General features: G+C 42.6%; 1 protein-coding gene across 4 annotated transcripts in view; it reads right to left on the bottom strand.

The window, feature by feature from the left end:
• Positions 1–9,971: 9,971 nt before the first annotated feature.
• Positions 9,972–18,857, bottom strand: part of DUSP10 (dual specificity phosphatase 10) — a 73,071-nt gene continuing 64,185 nt past the window's right edge. For all 4 annotated transcript variants that reach the window (XM_083496115.1, XM_083496118.1, XM_083496117.1 and 1 more), the window contains exon 4: positions 9,972–13,390. In XM_083496115.1, the coding sequence (XP_083352241.1) occupies positions 13,125–13,390 (266 nt within the window). In that variant the 3' untranslated portion in view covers positions 9,972–13,124. The remainder of the gene's footprint in view (positions 13,391–18,857) is intronic.

Here is an 18,857-nt window from a genome sequence, read left to right as displayed (position 1 = left end):
AGATCCTTGGGGACTATGTGGCAAAAAGAGGGGGAGCATTATAATCAGGAAACCAGAGTGATCTCATGCAGTACAGTGGTACCTCGGGCTAAGTACTTAATTCGTTCCAGAGGTCAGTTCTTAACCTGAAACTGCTCTTAACCTGAAGCAGCACTTTAGCTAATGGGGCCTCCTGCTGCTGCCGTGCCGCCGGAGCACAATTTCTGTTCTCATCCTGAAGCAAAGTTCTTAACCTGAAGCACTATTTTTGGGTTAGAGGAGTCTGTCACCTGAAGCGTATGTAACCTGAAGCGTATGTAACTCGAGGTACCACTGTAGTGTTTCAGGCATGCAGTTCCTTTTAACTACTAGTTATCATTCTTCTTTCCTTCTTGGATATACACAAATTTATATATTTATTGCCTACGGGTCTACCTTTAGCTTGGAGAAAGGTCTGAACAATATAGTTAGCCAGGTCCTTCTTTTTTACTCAACCCTAAGAAGTCTAAGGTGAATGAGAAACATCTACCACACCAAAAGCTGGCCATGAAAATGAGCCTTAAACCAGGATTGGGGAACCTGTGGACCTCAAGATGCTGTAGGACTACAACTCCCATCATCCCCAGCTGTTGGCTATGCTGGCTGGGAATGATGGGAGTTGGGAGTCCAGAGACATCTGTAGGGCCACAGGCTCCTCATCCCTGACTTAATTGCAGCTAGAATCTCATCACATCTCAGTGAATTTCCACTGACAGTGGTGAGGGTGAAGGGAATTTAACTGCCATTAAATCAGCTGCCTAAGAGAATTGTGTGACGGAAACTGTCCTCATCTCTTGGCTGGGCCATTGACACCATCTTTGCTGGTGATGTAGCAGGGAGAGTCCTTCTGGGACAGGGCTGCTCTTTGTCAAGAGCAAGACAGCCAGAACCACCCCTGATCTTGGTAGGGAGTTGTTGCTTTGCTAGGCAGCCAGAATCTTCTGAAGAAAACTATATAATTGCACTGTAAGAACTGTAGCTTTAAGAATTTATGCTTGAGCTTACTTTTTCCTCTTCCCTCCCATTCCATTTTTCTTGTGTGCCATGACTTATTCGATTGTGAGCCGGAATGCAGGAAGCATCTTAAGTACTGATTTTTGAAAGCCATTCTGAGTACCCTTTTGCTAAGGGGCAGGGTATAAATGCACAAATTAAATAAACAAAGCTTTACACTTGCGTTTGATCTGGCAGATTCCTCCTCACCTTTGTCAGAGAAAGGTAAATATATCCTCACCCCTCTGTTTGATATTTGCCATCTTCTCTTCTTTCTTCTTTTTTGCCATTAAAAACTTAATATCAGCATGAAAAAAGCCCTATGTGGGATTAATCAAAGGAAGGCAACCCCCACCCCCTTTCCAAGTTATCATTCAGCCAAAACCACATATATAGTACTATGCATTTTTCATCGTCTTGCCTTTGTGTTGCTATTAAAAATGATGGGTGATGTTTTAATGTTGCTGGAATGATGCAGCGCCCTGTGAATGCTGCGAGCCTGCCAATGAGAGTGAGATAAATGGGCTAGGATTCATCAACTATTATTCATTCAAAACCAACCAGTCATAATAGTCCTAATGGGTGCACATTAATGCATTAGTCTCTCTCTCTCTCTCTCTCTCTCTCTCTCTCTCTCTCTCTCTCTCTGTGTGTGTGTGTGTGTGGAGGAATAAATGGACCCACACACAAGCCACATTCAGCCCCGATGCTGAGATCATCTAGAGTGGCCTCACAGGTCCATCCCCCTCCCTAAATGATTACTATATCTTAAAAAGAAATGGAATACATCTCACCACAGTGGGGAAGACTGTGAAGAAGTGACCTGGGTGCCTGCTGAGTCTGCTTGTTTAGGTGTTAATTCTTGATGGGTAACTTCAAGGCCCTTGCCATCCCTCCTCCTGGTTCTTTTATCTTTAATTCAGACAGCACGTCAAATAGAGGGCTGTCCTCTGTACAGTAGGATGCATTGTCGCACTGGTTTCACAGAGGATTTCTGCATGATTACAGCATGGCCATGATATATTGGATTTGAAAAATAGATGGAATCTTGCACCCAAACATCCCCCGGAACAGAGAGAAAGCAGATGCCATCTATCAAAACTGTGCAGTGCAGTCAGCAGTTCATTCCATAATTGCTTTGTCAAGGCCAGGACTTAAGGAGGCCCCCATCTGATGCCCGTGTAATTCAGACTGCAACTGTCAGCCAGTCAAGGAGAAGCACTGCAGTTGACACAAGTTTCTTCTCTCTAACAAAAGTTTGCTTGCAATGCTTTGAATATTGACTCCAGAGAAGTCCTACTAACTGAAGGCAACTGAAGAAGTGACTAGAACAAGCTTGTACCCAGACCCACAAAGATTGCACAGGTGAACCTGAAGGTGGCTATTTTGCAAATCACCATGTCTTAAAAAAATAATAATCATTGAAAGCATTGTTAGAATAGCAACAAATTGTGATTGCAGTGATGGCATAGGATTTCCCTTTTCTTTGTTTTAAAAATGAAGCTAGCTTGAAAAGGAGGGTCCCTAGCTCAGAGGTGGAGCGTGTCCATTGTATGCAGAAGACCCCCCCGCCCCCGGGGATCCTGATAGCTAGGGAACACACTAATGGCAAGGTGTAGTCAGTGAAAGAGACTTGAATGATAACATGGAAAGCTATTTTGGCACTTGAAAGGAACTTGAAAGGCAACCTATTGGCACATGGGGAAAGGGCTTCATTGCATGTCCTTTGAAATGAACAGTGTGGAATTATGTAGCTGATTATTTAAAACTGTAGCACAGACTGAGAGGGAAAATGGCAAAGACAGGTTATTTATTGGGACAGTGTGATTTTTGCAGCTGATGTTAAAGTTGCAAAACACGGGACAGAACAATGGAGAATTTCTGAAACAACAATGGGATATTAGCTCTGCCCAAGGCATGATGGAGAACAGCAACAACCAGGAAAAGATAGACACAACGTTTTACAAGGACTGGAAGAAACATCATGGACAGAAATATTGTCACACACAGGAAGAAGGACACAGTTTGAGTGCCTCACTTGTAGATTTATATATTATTTAATGTGTCAATACGAATGGAAGTTGTTAATATTGCAGTTGTTGTATAAGGGATTGTTATTTTGACTGGAGTGTAATTGAAATTAATAAGATTCTGAAATGCAGAAATAAAGTAAATCATGAAACCATCAATTCTAGCATGCAGGCGGCCACCTAAATTATATAATTTGGTATTTGAATGATTGTGTATTAGTAATTGTATTATAATTTGGCATTGTTATAATGAGGCTATTATTGAAATGTAATTGAAAACTAATAAAAATTATTATTAAAAAAATTGCAGGACAGTGTATAGCAAGTTGAATAACATTGGTTTTGCAGGAAACTGAACTGCAGCAGAACAAAAGCAACACTGCATGTGATGCACGTGGGTTAGAATGGAAATTGATGCCTTACATCCCTAGTTATAACTCAACTAATATTCCTTGGACACTCACATTCCAGCATTCATTTTTACCCACCTTTCTTCATTGTGTATCCTTTTCTATCAATCTCCAGTGTCTTTTTAGTTATGCCACTTATTGCCATCTGTGCCTAATTCCAAAGTCTCACAGAAAGCCTCACCTTGTTTTAGTCTACACAAAGAGCTCAGGGTCACAGAGTCCCCCCATAAAGTAACTAATTTATCCCGAAAAGGCATGATTGCTTTTAAGCACAGTATAGAAGCATAAAAGGTCTGAGGACACTAATGGTCATAATAGCGTGCTCTTGTGTTCTGACACATGTCTGGTTGAGGCATAAAATGTCCTTCATGGAAGTTTAAGAAATGGTGTATGTTTGTGAAGCCTCTCTTATTGTGTTTTGGGGGTAGATCAGGGGTCGGCGAGGTTTACGTCATCTGGGCTGATTCACTCCAGCGGAGATCCCTCCGTGGGCCACAATTTCCGGCATCTGTGTCTGCGCAGACACAATTTTCGGCGCCTGAGCATGCGCAGATGTGATTTCCTGCACTGTGTAAGCGAGTCCCCATGCCGCGCTGCGCCGGTTTAGTGCAGAGTGTGGGGACTCGCCGAGTGGGTGGCTCAGTTTGGGGGCGGCTCATGGGCTGGTTAAACGACCCCCGTGAGCTGCTTGTGGCCCATGGGCCTTAGGTTGTGTTAAGTTGTGGGTGAACATATCAGACGACACAGCGATTCTTCAAACAGCTCTTGTTTATTCAGAGGCCAGAACAGAACTGAACTGAAGGGTTCAGTCAGCCTGCTTATATAGAGCTCCAGTACCACGTAACTGTAACAATTTTCCAAAACTATCCAATCACTGAACGTCACTTTCAATCCCTTATTTACATAACTATCTACAGTATCCCCCTGCTGGCCCAGGGTGAGAACTTCAATACGGTACATAACAGGTTGCCTACCCCTGGGGTAGATCAATCCCATATTCAAAAAGGTTGAAATGCTTATGTTTAAGGGTTTGATTAATTACTCCATCATTTGCCAACAACTTTGGGCCAGTGGAGACATTTTGATAGTGCTGTAGGTGCTACTCACAAGATGGCCATCATGGGTTGTGTGGCCACAAAATGGCTGCCACATCTAAAAGAGCAGAAAAAGAGACAGAATCACAAATTGGTATAGCCAGGGCCCTACATCTGCCACTGCAACACCCATTCACAGAGAGAAGCTCTTTGCACTTTTCCTCTGTTCAGAAGGGAAGGGAGGAAGTGCATCCTGGTATTCAAAGAAATGTTGCCATGTTCAAGGGGACATGTCCAGTACAGGAGAGTCTGGACCTGGAACCAAACTGGAAGAGCAAACATTCATTCACTGTGGATTTCTGAGGGGGTATTTACTGAGACCTTTTGGGTGCACTGTAGCAGGTACTTGTGGGCATATTGGTACCTGCAGGCACCATGCTGACAAGATCTGAATTATTCACACTGGTGGAGCCTCACAAACTGCAGAAGCGCAATGCTGTCCAATGGGGAGGCAAGTCTTGCTCAAATTACCTTTCTCTGGCAGGGAACCTGGGATTTTATCAGCCATGTGGCAAGCAGAAAACTCTGGGAACTCTGGGAATTGTAGTCCTGGGAGGGGTATAGGGGTCTTCTGACAACTCTCAAGAGCCTAGCTCCCAGAATTCTTTGGGGGGGAGCCATGGCTGTTTAAAGTGGCATCATAGTGCTTTAAATGTAGTGTGTAAATGTGGACAGAGTTCCTGAAGGGGCTGCCATTGAAGTAACCTGATAGTGGGCCTCGCCTTCTGACCTATTCAGTGCTGGTTTGAACTGGAATATGAGTTCGTGGTTCTCACGTGCTTGTTTGCCTTCTGACAAAACAACATCTAATTTTGTGCCATGGCCCTGTTTTCCTCTCACTAAAGGGACCCTCTATTAAAAGAAGGGAGAAAAGGGGGCCTTTAGGACCCAGACAGTAGAATGAGCAAGTACACAAGATGTCACCTGGCCACGGTCTTGCCAACCATGGGGAAGATGCATTCTATTTTGGTTTAAATAACAGCCCTGATGTCTAAACCAGCATGTGCAAATTGTATGCAAATATATGTCTTCTTTTGCGCTCTCTCTCTCTCTCTCTGATGCCTGACTCTGCCTTTCCACGACCATCTCTTTGAACACATGGAATGCGCACAGCCCTGAGCTACAGCCAACCCAACACTTCAGAGGGGCGTTACGTGATTTATTTATTAGCAACAATGGATTATTTTCATAATTCAAGCATGTGCTCAATTATTTATTTCTCCTCTAAATAGGGAAAGGATCTTCAATATTTGATGGCCCCAGCTTCCCTAGCTCCCACAGCATTTACTAGGACCCTCCTTTCTCCTGGTACATTTCATGGACACTGGCAAACAGGAACAGATCCACAGGAGCTGTAAAAAGCTTTTAAATCTGTTAAAAGAGGATTGGACAAATTCATGGAGGAGAGGGCTCTCGGTGGCTACTGGGAATGGTGGCTATGCTCTGCCTTGAGAGCCAGTAATATTTCTTTTCAAGGAACTCTGGGAACTGTAGCTCTGTTAGGGGGTCTCTTAACAACTCTCAGCACCCTTAACAGACTCAGATTCCTTTGATGTGGTTGGGGGGGAGAACCATGACTAGGCAATCCATCCATCTAAACCTTCACTGGCACATAGACAAAACTTCGAAAGGTTCAGTACAGTAAAACTGCTCAGCAAAATCTACACCTAACAGTTAAAACACTGCTGTATAATATTCACGAATCCTCATTGCGTGTTACAGAAACCTGGCTACTATCTCCATCTTATCCCCATCCTGAGGAACCCATCCATTAGGAAGGTTACCTTACATTTGTCTGAGAGCCACTGCCTGCTAACAACCAACTGATTAATGAACATAGATCGAACTGTGTGATACAACAGGTAGTGCAAAAGAACATGCATGACTGGTTCTATACCATTCAGTCCATGGGGGCATAGACTTTCTGTGAGGAGTATTTTCTGGACTGCTCCCTCTAGCATTGCTGAAGGTAGCGCATTCAGTCTCGCTAGCATGTGCGCCCTGTGTTGATTCAGGTTGGTCAAATGGGAGAGATAAGTCGCTGTTGGCTATTCATATTGCACCATTCCCAGACATGCACAGTCCCTATTCCTGATTTGGCTACTAAGTTCTTGAAATTCGTTGTCAAACAATCTACGGTTTAATGATCTCAAATGCAGCCTTTTCTGATAACCCGTACAGGGAGTCTAGTGAGATTCCTATCGGTTTAGTTTTCTTCTCAATCCCTCTTAACCCTCTTGATGATTGGCATTCAGCTAACATGGCCGCAACAAGACTATTAGATTCAGATCTGTAATGTAGCTGAAAGTAGTCAACATGGTATTGTAGTGCTTTAAATGTCTAGGGTGAATGTGGTCAGGGTCTGTATGCTGAGGTGAGCCACTCCCATGGCTCTCTCATTCTTTTCTTTCTTTCTTAATTTTTTATTTTATTTTGACAAAGTAATAATCATAAATAAGAATAAAAATGTGCACCCCAACCACCGAGACCATTCCATTGTAACTATCCAACCTCCCAAAATTTCAACACCTCTTGTGACAGTTTGACCCTTTTCCATTTTAACAGAACAAATTCTACAAACACCCTCCATATCTCCTCAAAATAATTTCTCCTGCATATTCCCCGTCCTATCTTAATAGCACATTAATATATCATTAATAGCTATATCTCACACCTCCTTATACCGTTCTTCCATTATATATTCTGCTTGCCCCTTCCACTTCCTAGCTATAATAACATGTGCAGCTGTCAATAAATTTGTAAGCAAGTCTATAGCCTGCCAAACTTCCACCCCATCGTAAATTGATAATAATGCTACCTCTGGACTTTAACCCAGCTTTAACCCAGTGATTTCTGTTATCTCCTTAAACACCCTTTGCCAGAAAAATTGTACATATTTACACCCCCACCACATGTGAACATAATTCCCCGTTTCCTGGCATCTCCTCCAACATAACACCGAATATTCCCTATTTATTTGATTTAATCTGACTGCTGTTAAATACCATCTCCAAACTAATTTATAATAGTTTTCTTTTATTCTTATAGACAACATTATCAATGTACGTTTCACCTCCTTCTCTCCCCACCCACTGCCACTGCTCCACCTTTTTTGCCTTGCATGCACCCATTTTTTTTATTTTATTGCATTCCCCTCTATTTCTCTCCCTCTAGGCTTCTTCCCCTAGCTGCTGAGAGACATAGGGACACAAAAGTCATATGCTGTTGCCGTGGTTGCAGCATTGCTGGAAAGCCAGGGTTCAAATCCCCACTGAGCCATGAAGCTCTCTGTGTGACCTTGGGCCAGTCACTGTCTCTTAGCCTAACTTACCCTCACAGGGCTGTCGTGAGGATAAAATGGTGAGGGGGGAGAACCATGGGTGGTGCCTTGTGCTCCTTGGGGGGAAAGCCAGATATAAATGTACAAATAAATAATATAATTGGTTCCCAATCCCTAATTTAAATCAGTGCATCCTGCTTTGAATTCTCTTCTGCTATTCTAGACTGTCTTTCGGAGCAGTCCAATTCTAGGAGCCTTATCTACAAGAGATGCATGAAATTTGCTCCCTGCACATTAAAAGGTATTGGTCCAGTAACTGCAGCAAAGACTGCAATACCCATTTGACCAGCAGTCCATCTCGAAAAGATCAATACAAATAAAAAAAATAAAAAGGGAACTTGTAAATCAGCAGATATCTAGGTGGTTATATCATCTATAGTGGAAGAAGTGTGGGGAGAAGAGGAGAGAAAAATAAAATATTTCGGCTTTCCCCTTTCTAACCCAGAGCATGGTTTGCTATCGTGTTCCAAAAGAAAGAAAAATAAAAGACATCTGCTAAATAATGTGGTTGGAAAAGATTCCTCTAAATAATGCAAACTTAAAGAGCACCGATGTATTTTCTTACGAAATGACATAAACCTCGGTGGTTGATGCACAGCCTCGACTATATATAAAGCCAGCTCAGTCAAGTAGAAGTCCCCTTGGGCCTGTGGTGGAAACTTGCCTTTCCCAAATACGTTGAACACACAAGCCCAAGGCTGAAATGCAGGATTGCTGAGATCAGGGCTATTCTGGTGCAGACAAGTTATGCACTGCTGATAGGGGAGGATTAATGAGCCAGTCTGCTCATCCGTTGCAATTAGAAACAACACACTGGAACTATTCTGGGGCTGTTTCTGCGCCAAGAACGACAGCTTATCAGAGCCCAGCCTCTTGTAGGCCTCCATGGAAAATGAGGCGAGTTATAAATATAGGGTAATCAAACTGGGAGCAGAATCATACATGCCGCTCTTTGTTTATCGAGGCAAAGGGCTGTTTCTTAGCAGTCACGGAACAGTCTTCATAAAGGATAGAGGGAGCAGCCATAGCAGGATTTTTAGTGTCTCTTTACCCACAGAAGGGTGCGCAACAGCTCACAGCTCAGTGGCAAGAGCAACTGATTCAGCTGAAGAAGATCCCAGGTTCAGTTCCCAGCACTAACATGGAGAGGTCTGTGGCCTCAGAACCTGGAGGTTTCATATTGCCACCATGGCTAGAAGCGTTTCCCTTCTTTATCTACAATCCCCTTTTAAATCCTCACAGAATCAGAGAATAGTAGTGTCGGAAGGGACGCCAAGGGTCATCTAGCCCAACCCCAGCAGGAACTTCCTAAATTAGTATCACCACACCTTGTTGCAGTTGGTTCCATCAGTTAGGAATCTAGGAAGCTGCCTTCTACTGAGACAGACCATTGCTCCACCTAGCTCAGTGTTGTCTACCGTGAGAGAAACCATCCTCATGAACTTTCCATGGTATTCAGAGTCTGCCAATGGATTAGAATTACATTTGGAAGATTCTGGAAATTTGCAACCTAAAAAATGCACACCACTGATTGCTTAAGAGGTATGTGGTCCCTTACTATTGGCCAAGTTACATACATATAAAAAGACACTGTAAATATAACCATTGTGAAATTTGGAGAGCAGCAGCAGAAACCCTTTCCTCTTTACACTTTCTGAAATTTAGTCTACGTGCTGTTAAGCATACGTTTAACAAATTGTTGAATGAAACGTGCGCTTTGTATTTTAGTTATTATGATATAGAGGCATGTGCTAAGTTTAATGGGTTGTGCCCAATGTTAGTCATACTCAGCAGAAACCCGCTGAAATTAATGGACATGACTAACATACGTGCATCAATTTCAGTGGGTCGAGTTCCAGTAGAATGGAGCTTGATGCAGCCCAATATTTTTAACTTTTTCAGGATGGGTACAAAGAATTGGAGAAGCAGCCCTAGAAACTAGCCAGCTCATTTTAATCAAATGTTCTCTCATCATTTTTTCGTAAAGCTCAGGAGCCATCTACTTGTGGCCCTTCTTTGTATTGAGGAGAAACAAAATCAAGACAGAAAGTCTACTACATTCAGAGAAAGCAAAAATAATCAATCCTTGTATAAAAATAGTTTAATAAAGGCATAAAATTTCAAGAAAATATATGTATAGTAACAACATTGTTGAGTAAAAGTGCACAGCAATTTACACATCTGGGGTCAATATACACAGTGTTCTTTTGACACACCTCACTTCACTTTATTCTGCCTGTACAGAATTTGATCTGAAGCAGTGGGGTGGGGAGCCTTCACTGTAGTACAAAAATCCCACAAAGGTCATCTAACTGGAACATCTCTCTAATCATTCCAAATTCATACTAATAGGAGGCACAATTCACTGGGAAGTTCTTCAGCATGCTCCATTGAAATGAACAGGAACTGCATAAAAGCACTCATTTTAATGGCACGAGCAGCAGAACTTTACCATGGATTATATCCAAGCTTTGGACTGGCAAAGGGAGCAAAGACTAGCACATCTAAATGAGAGATCAGTGATAAATGCCCACTTTATAAGCCGCATCTCACACTGATGTGACCATGGCCAAAACAATAAGGCTGGGTGGGCAAATGAAGTCAGCTATAGCTCAAACACAAAAAAACTATTCAAAAGCACAAGGAGCTGGACACCAAAAGGCCTTTTCCATGTGGGTGTTAAAATTAGTCAGCGAACTAGTGGAGGAATGGGGAAAGCAAGGCTCTGCAGTGTTTTCCATGGAATGGATTGTTACTGAGCCTCCATTCTGCTTCTATCCTGCTGTTTCCCCAATTGAAATTCTAGCAAATGCAATTGAATCATGTTTTTTAAAAAATGTGGAAAATGCTCCAAGTGGTGCAAAATGGTAATTGGTTAGCAGGCTGCTGACCAAGAGGAAATCCCACATTACTGAGGAATTCCCTCATGTTACTGATTCATCTCTTAATACTTAAAATGGAGGCATGGATACCTCCTAGGGTTGCCATATTTTGAAGAGCAAGAAAAGAGGACGCTATGATGACTCTCATTTTAAATACTCCTACTATATGTAGGCTAGAGAAGCTGTGATATATTGCTGAGGGGAACTGGAGAAGAGAAGAAGGAAGCAAGTATTTAACCACCAGTTATGTCTATGTCTCATCCAGAAAGTATACCTTCAACATTCAAGCATATGAACTATATGCTTTGAAATTCTCCCTTCAGGTATGCGGACAACTAGGGATCAGTGCATGTGCTTGGCAAGTGTTAGCGATGTGTGAAAAACCACTAGCTAAAAACCCTAGGTGGATGTAGCCTACAATAATCAATATTTTCCCTACCTAGCTAGCTAATCAACCCTTGCTCCACATATACTCATCACAAAAATAGCAGCTCTCTGGAAAATGCTGGAGATGGCAGCTTGCAGAATAAACCTGCAGTGAAAAAGGAGAATGGGAGCAATATAAAATTGACCCAAAATGGTATTGGATGTCTGTACTACAGAGTACTCAAGGCCTGTTTAAGACTGCATGGGAGCCACGAAAGCGGCATTCACCAGTGTGCCCTGTAGCTGCCATCTCGTATGAGCATCTGGACACACATATCAGTCTGGGCCAGGTGGATATGCTTGGGGTATGCCAATTCTACATGCAGATCAACTTGTTGCCCAGGCACTTTCAGACAAGATTAAACCATGGTTTATCAGACTGAAAACGAGCTATATTAACATGCATCCTCTTCCCTTTCTGTTGTGCATCTATGACTTTTCTTTAAAAAAACCTGTCATTTCTTATTAAGTCTGAGAAACTGTTCTTTAAGAAACCCCAGAAGGTAGGGTTGGGGAACTTGTGGTCCTCCAGATGTTGCCAGCTCCACTGCCCATCGCTCTTGACCATTGGCCAAGCTGGCGAGAGTTGGACTCTGAACAACATTGGGAGGACCACAGGTTCCCTATCCCTGAGAGAAAGGGAGAAGGAAGTGTATGGGCATCATATGCATTCTTTGCCCAACAAACCATGGTTTCACTGGACGAAGGCCATAGTTAGATGAGATAGGAGCCACATGGAACATCTGCATGGCAAGTACTCCCCACCCTTGTGCCACAATCTGTCCTCCCACCACCGCACCATGCCCTGCTGCTTCTTGCAAGTGGAAAGCTAACTACACAGGGGCGTTCACGAAAGAAATAAGGGAAAGGACACACACACACAATTTCTAAAACAGTTTTCATTTTTATAATCAAACTTTTTACATGAACAGAAAAACACACCAGTATTTTGTGCGAAAAAATATTTTAAATAAACTTTGCTTGTTCTTGATCTTTGTACATTCTGATATACATATTTAACAAGGTTTATGGCACTATACCCAGAATCGGAAAAGGGAAAAAAATAATTGCTTTGTTTGTTGTTGTATACCTTCTTCTAAATCAAGCCAGCCACCTTTATGCTATTTAAAAATATTATTAATATTATTAATGGGCAGCCAGCTGTAACTGGTTTCAACACTCAAAATAAAGAACTCTTTCCATTACTCAAAACTATTATTGCACAAGAAGCCAGTAAAGGCATATGGCGTAAAATGGTCAAGTCCCTTGGTGTTAGCCTACCCCCAACCCCCCAAATAGAAAAATAGTACCAGAAGATGAAACACAGCAAATAAAAAGATTTTCTCTAGTCAAGAGGGCGAGAAGGGATTTGCAGATAGTTTTAAGCTGCTCTGATCTTCTTTGCACCAGCAAGCATTTTGCTTAGGGTTTCTTTAGCAAAGCCTTTGCAAACTCAAGGCCGCCCGTGGATTTTAGTTGTCTTTTCGCTTTTTTATTTTGGCTGGTTGTATTTTATTTTGGGAAAGAAACATAGCTGTCTTCGGTCTATGAACCTGCACAGACTACTTAGTCATAATCTCTACAAGTAGCTGAATAACAAAAAAGGGAAGAAAAAAATATATAGTGTCCAGTTTCTCTCTTACACGCATGGAGACTTTTAAAACTGGTTTCTTCGAAGCATCCCCACATCATCCACTTTTCAAGAAGGGACTTCCAAAGGTATCTTGCCCAACGCTTGTGAAGTCCTTGTATTTTTAAAACCTTTTCTTCAAAAAGGTTCCTGTCCAAAGTTTTGTCTTATAATAAACCCTTCTCAATAAAGCTAAAAAGAAAAAAAAACAAAAAAAAAAAACGGGGGAAATCCAAGCCTTCCAAGTCCATGTCAAGTGAAGAATACGAACATCTTTTTTTAGTCACGTGCTTCTTTGCCATCACACGACAGTCTCTACCCCAATCAGCTTTGGCGTGAGAATTCGCGGCGTGACTCCGTTGTTCAGATCTTCCTCAAACTCCAATAACTGCCCCATAAAATTAAGATTAGGAGAAATGATTGGTCGCTTGCCTTTGACAAACTTATAGGCATCAGTCATGGTCATCCGTGTGTGCTTCATAAGGTAAGCGATGACAATGGTGGCAGAGCGGGACACACCGGCCTGGCAGTGGATGAGGAGGCCTTTTCCACACTGGTGAGCTTCCTCTGGAAAAAAAAGCACAGAAATAAAATGTAAACATTCACTTCGGTGAGTGAAAGCCAGAGGTCAAGAGACCTGAGCTCCTAATGCATTCCTCAAAATAAGCAGCCGCCAGAGATTCACTCACTTAGAGTTGGGAAGCCTATAGCCCCTGCAGTTACTGGGCTAGAACCTCACCTATGCACCTAATTTCTCTCATTTTCAACTCGGAAGTGACCAAAAATCATTGTGCCCCTCTCCCTCCCTAGATCTGTAGATTATTCTTGCTATTACCAATTCCAGGCTAATGCATTTAAAATATTGCTCCCTAGAGAAATGCACGTTTCTATGGACTCACACATTATATTATACAATTTGTACTCCTAACAATGTTGGACATGTAGAATATGCTACAAAACCAGCTCCTGACATCAGGGAGAATGTGCTCACATGACCAGAATAAACAGCGGGTTTTGAAAACTAGGTGCATTGCCTCCAAATGATGTAAGGCTTTCACACCATACCAAGTGAACCCACAGACAGGACAAACTGGAGAATATGTTAGACATGCCATTGCCATCATTTGCAATATGCAAGTCCCACTTTTTTTTAATACCACTTTGTTCATGCACATTTTTGGAGTGGTGTCTGGACCATGGTCACAATGGCCTCCGTTAGTGCACATTCTTCGTTCAACAACATAACACAACCATTGTGGAATGCCAGGGGGGACGGGGGGAGCTTTAGATCTGGGAAACTGCAATTATATAATAACACAAAAAGTGCTGATTTTATATTAAAACATAATGTCGTGGTGTGGAATGCACCTGTTCTGGGGGTATTTGTGTATGTGCACCATAGGAGCCAACTCCTAGGGGTCAAATAAAATATGTGAGCCCCCCTCCCACTTGGTGGGCATTGTAATTCAAATAGTGTGCATGTGCCAGGTCTTGTTATCAGTTGTGTGGGGCGGGACTTGCCTGCTCCCCCCCCCTAATATTTTATTCAAGTTGGCATCCTGGGTACACATTCACATTGATCTTCTCTTGAAACACAGGGAACAGCAAGAAGGAAAAATGAAGTGCTGCCTTAACGGAAGGGAAAATCATTATTAGATAAATTCTGGGTGGCAGATGTGGTTTTGTTCTACATGCCACAGGTGACCCACCCCACACAACCTTTTCTCCCAATAGCCCTTCTGATCTGGTAGGGGGGAAATATTCATCTTTTTTTTTACACTCCAGCAAGTCATGTGTGCCTTTTATCCAAGGCTCACCAAAAGCCAGCTGAATTATGGAAACCACATAGAATCCAGAATTTTTGTTTCGAAATTGTTAAGTTTTTGTCATTCATGAGTTTTGCAAGGGCCAATTCACACATTAAGGGACAGGAACCTGGGAATGCTGGGAAGCCACATTTCCCCTGCAGCAAACCTGCAGTTCCTAATGTGTTGAGCGTGTGCTTCTCCACATTTGCATATATCTTTAGCTGCTGAAAAGGTGATGTGAAAGTGACCTTCAAAGTGACCTAAGCCAGGTGGATTGGTGGCCTGATCCAGCACGGCTTGTCTTACGGAACCAGACTGTGCTTCAGGTTGATTCTTGGGAAGGGCACACATTGATTTTCCACAGGCCTTCTGCCTTTATTTCAGCCTTCATAAAACCCTGCTTTGGGAGCAGGGAGAAAATCTATTTAAGACACCCAGATCTTTGCAGATCCAATTTAAACTGTCCCTAGGGCAAAGCTAAGCTCTGACTAGTTACTTAACAGAATATTTATCCTACTAAAAAGTCAAGACAAAGAAATATATGTTCATCAAACATGCAGGCATAGCTCTAGGATATAGTTACCAAAGTGAAAAGGGTGGGGTGTAAGAATTTAATTTAGATAGATAGATAGATAGATAGATAGATAGATAGATAGATAGATGATAGATGATAGATGATAGATGATAGATGATAGATGATAGATGATAGATGATAGATGATAGATGATAGATGATAGATGATAGATAGATAGAATTGCCCATCGTATAGCCTTAAGTTGTATTTAAGAGACAGTCTGTAAAAGCATTGGTTAAAAAAGGACCAGTCAAGGGTAGACATTTTTTGCCCTCTATTTCATTGTCCTCCCATATTTATGACACAGTGGTAAAAGAAAGATGCAAAAAGGGACCAAGATTTCCAAAAAGACAACACTGCCTCTGCTTTCCTTTATTATGAACATCTGCCATAAACACAAGAAGGCATTAACGGTATGTTAAACAGGAAAAAATACTGGGCCTCAAAACATTGAACAAGCTTTTGAGTTCTCCAGAACTCTTCATCATTGTACTGTATGTCTATGCAAAGTCTATAACAGGGTGGGGGTGGGAGAGGAAAAACACAACAAAAGAACTTTAAAAGCTTGCTCACTATTTTTGTGATGTTTTGGTTGGTCCAAATAAAAGGAATTGCTCAACTGTGGATTTCAGAAGTCTGGCACTGAGTAAACATTTTTGTCATTTGGTGAGATCAGTGACTTCAAGAGAGAAAGGCTTGCAATCTCCTTTGGTTGTGGTTAAAAGCAGTTAAATTTTCAAATGGGAGAAATCCTGCAGTCGTATCTCTTACTGTAGTAGAATTTAGGATTAGTAATATCAGGTGGTACCTTTCTAGGAAGAAAGCCACCAAATTATTTTTCCCTGATAGGAAGGATAGGAAAACTGACTAAGAGCCACAGCAGATCAGCCCAAAGGCTGATCCTCCTTCGTACAGTGACTAATCAGATGCCTCTGGGAAGCCCCCAGGCACGACATGCGTGGGGGCAACTGACTTCTCTCACTGCTGATCATCACAAAAGGTTTTTAGAGGCCTAATGCCTCTGAAACCAAAGGTAGTATACAGTTAGGGATGGGGAAATAAGTTGTTCAGTCTGCTTTTCACAGCAGACTGATGTGATCCAGTGCTCCCAAAAGTGCAGGCAGATCAGAATGTAAATCCCCTGTCAATTATGTACTTTTCTAGATGTTGCAGTGTAGCTTGTGTGCAGATTATGTGCACAAAAATATAACTTTTGTGTGAGAGATACAAGCAAATTGCATATGTTACAGATTGGAGAAGCACTAAAAAGTGTGCATTCTGCATACAAAATGCACAAAATTTAAATGTGGATTATATTTATCATCTATCGATCTATCTATCATCTATCTATCATCTCCATCCCAGAACAAAATGAGCCTGTGTCTGAGCACCATCAAGATTGAAATGAGAAAGAGTTAGGCTGTTCAATCGATCTCCTATGTAGAGCTGCCATGACTAGCAGTCATTGATAGCCTTATCTTCCACGAATTGGTATATTCCTTCTTTTTAGAAATATTCACATTGGTGGCCATCGCCACATCTTCTGGCAGCAAAGTCCCCTATTTCTACAACCCCTTTAGCCAATATTCTTACTCTGAAAGGTAAAGCCAAACGGGAACGCCCTCCTATCAGATGTCAAAGAGATAAACAACTACCTGACATTTAGAAGACATCTGAAGGCAGCCCTGTTCAGAGAAGTTTTTAATGTGTGACATTTTAATGTATTTTTAATCTTTGTTGGAAGCCGCCCAGAGTGGCTGGGGAAGCCCTGCCAGATTTGCGAGGTACGAATATATTATTATTATTATTATTATTATTATTATTATTATTATTATTATTATTATTATTATTATTATTTTCAGCGTATGCCCTAGAATACCCCACTGATGTCACCTTCTGTGCACTGGGGTGTTCATAGAAACACCTCGCTGTCTATACTGTACAGTGGTACCTCAGGTTACAGGCGCTTCAGGTTACAGACTCCACTAACCTAGAAATAGTACCTCGGGTTAAGAACTTTGCTTCAGGATGAGAACAGAAATCATGCTCCAGCGGCGCAGTGGCAGCGGGAGGCCCCATTAGCTAAAGTGGTAAAGGTGAAGGTAAAGGGACCCCTGACCATTAGGTCCAGTCGTGACCGACTCTGGGGTTGCGGCGCTCATCTTGCTTTATTGGCCAAGGGAGCCAGCGTTCAGCTTCCGGGTCATGTGGCCAGCATGACTAAACCGCTTCTGGCGAACCAGAGCAGCGCACGGAAACGCCGTTTACCTTCCAGCTGGGGCGGTACCTATTTATCTACTAGCACTTTTGATGTGCCTTTGAACTGCTAGGTTGGCAGGAGCAGGGACCCAGCAACGGGAGCTCACCCCATTGTGGGGATTCGTACCGCCGACTTTATGATTGGCAAGTCCTAGGCTCTGTGATTTAACCCACAGCTCCACCTGCGTCCCCCCAGCTAAAGTGGTACCTCAGGTTAAAAACAGTTTCAGGTTAAGAACGGACTTCCGGAACGAATTAAGTTCTTAACCCGAGGTACCACTGTATGTCATATGTGGAGGTGGAAGCAGGATCACACCCATTGGCCCCACTCATAATGTCCACATGTTTCTGGCTTCCTCCCCACTAATATCCACACATTTAATGCAATGCACCAATGAGTTGCCAACAGATTAATGCACTGCAGGTGTGACTGTGGACATGATCTTCCTGCCACCAGTACCCAATGGCTTGGCTTTTATGTCAGCCTATGTTTCTCATTCTATCCTCCCTCTTGCAGCCACATTTCTTACCCCCAAAGCCTCAATGTATAACTGAGGCTGCAGGAGGTTGCTGGGGGCACTCGTTTCCATGCAATTTAATTCCAGGAAAAAGATCCATTTGCAGCCACCTTAACCAAGAAAATGATGTAAGTGAAGTGATGAAATTTGGGATGTTATACTGGCATACTGTTCTTTCCTGAAGAGAAGCACACATGTGTGGAAAGGGCGTGGGAGGAGCAACATTGTCCAATGACATTTGTTCTTGTGTCACACCATGGCCACTGTTGGGAATGATGTTTAGTGTGACATGCTGGTATATCCATCAAAACACTGCTACTCCATAACAGGTACTGCAGTGTGCAAGGTGCAGAAGTGCTAGCGTTATAATTAGGAAAACAAACACAATATTCCCCATGTCCGAAGGCAGCCAAAGTGTGAATGTGAGAAACAGGTGTTTTGCAAACATCTGGCTCATACGAGAATGGCCGCTGTCAGCAGCTGCCCACTTAGCACGCCCCCTCCAGAAAACACAGGTGTGCTCCTGAAATCTTGAAAGTTTAAACACACATGCACATTACAGAATCAGAGTTGGAAAGGACTGCCAAGGGTCATCTATTCCAACCCTCTGCAATGGGGGAATCTCTTGCCCATTGTGGGGCTTGAACCCACAACCCTGAGATTGCAAGTCTCATTCTCTACCAACTGAGCTACCCCAGCTGTCATTATGCTGCATGATGTACAAAGAGGCCCGGAAAACAATAATAAAACACGGGAAGCGACCAGATTTCTTTGGCAGCCCTACCATAGGCCGATGGAAAGTTCTGCAAGCGCCGAAATGCTCAGACAACAACACAACATGATAAAGCTGCTTCCCACCCCCTTGGGCAAAGATA

This window comes from Podarcis liolepis, assembly GCF_965112155.1.
Source record: "Podarcis liolepis genome assembly, chromosome: 3".
Classification (NCBI taxonomy): domain Eukaryota; kingdom Metazoa; phylum Chordata; class Lepidosauria; order Squamata; family Lacertidae; genus Podarcis; species Podarcis liolepis.
This window is presented reverse-complemented; position numbering and strand designations above follow the sequence as displayed.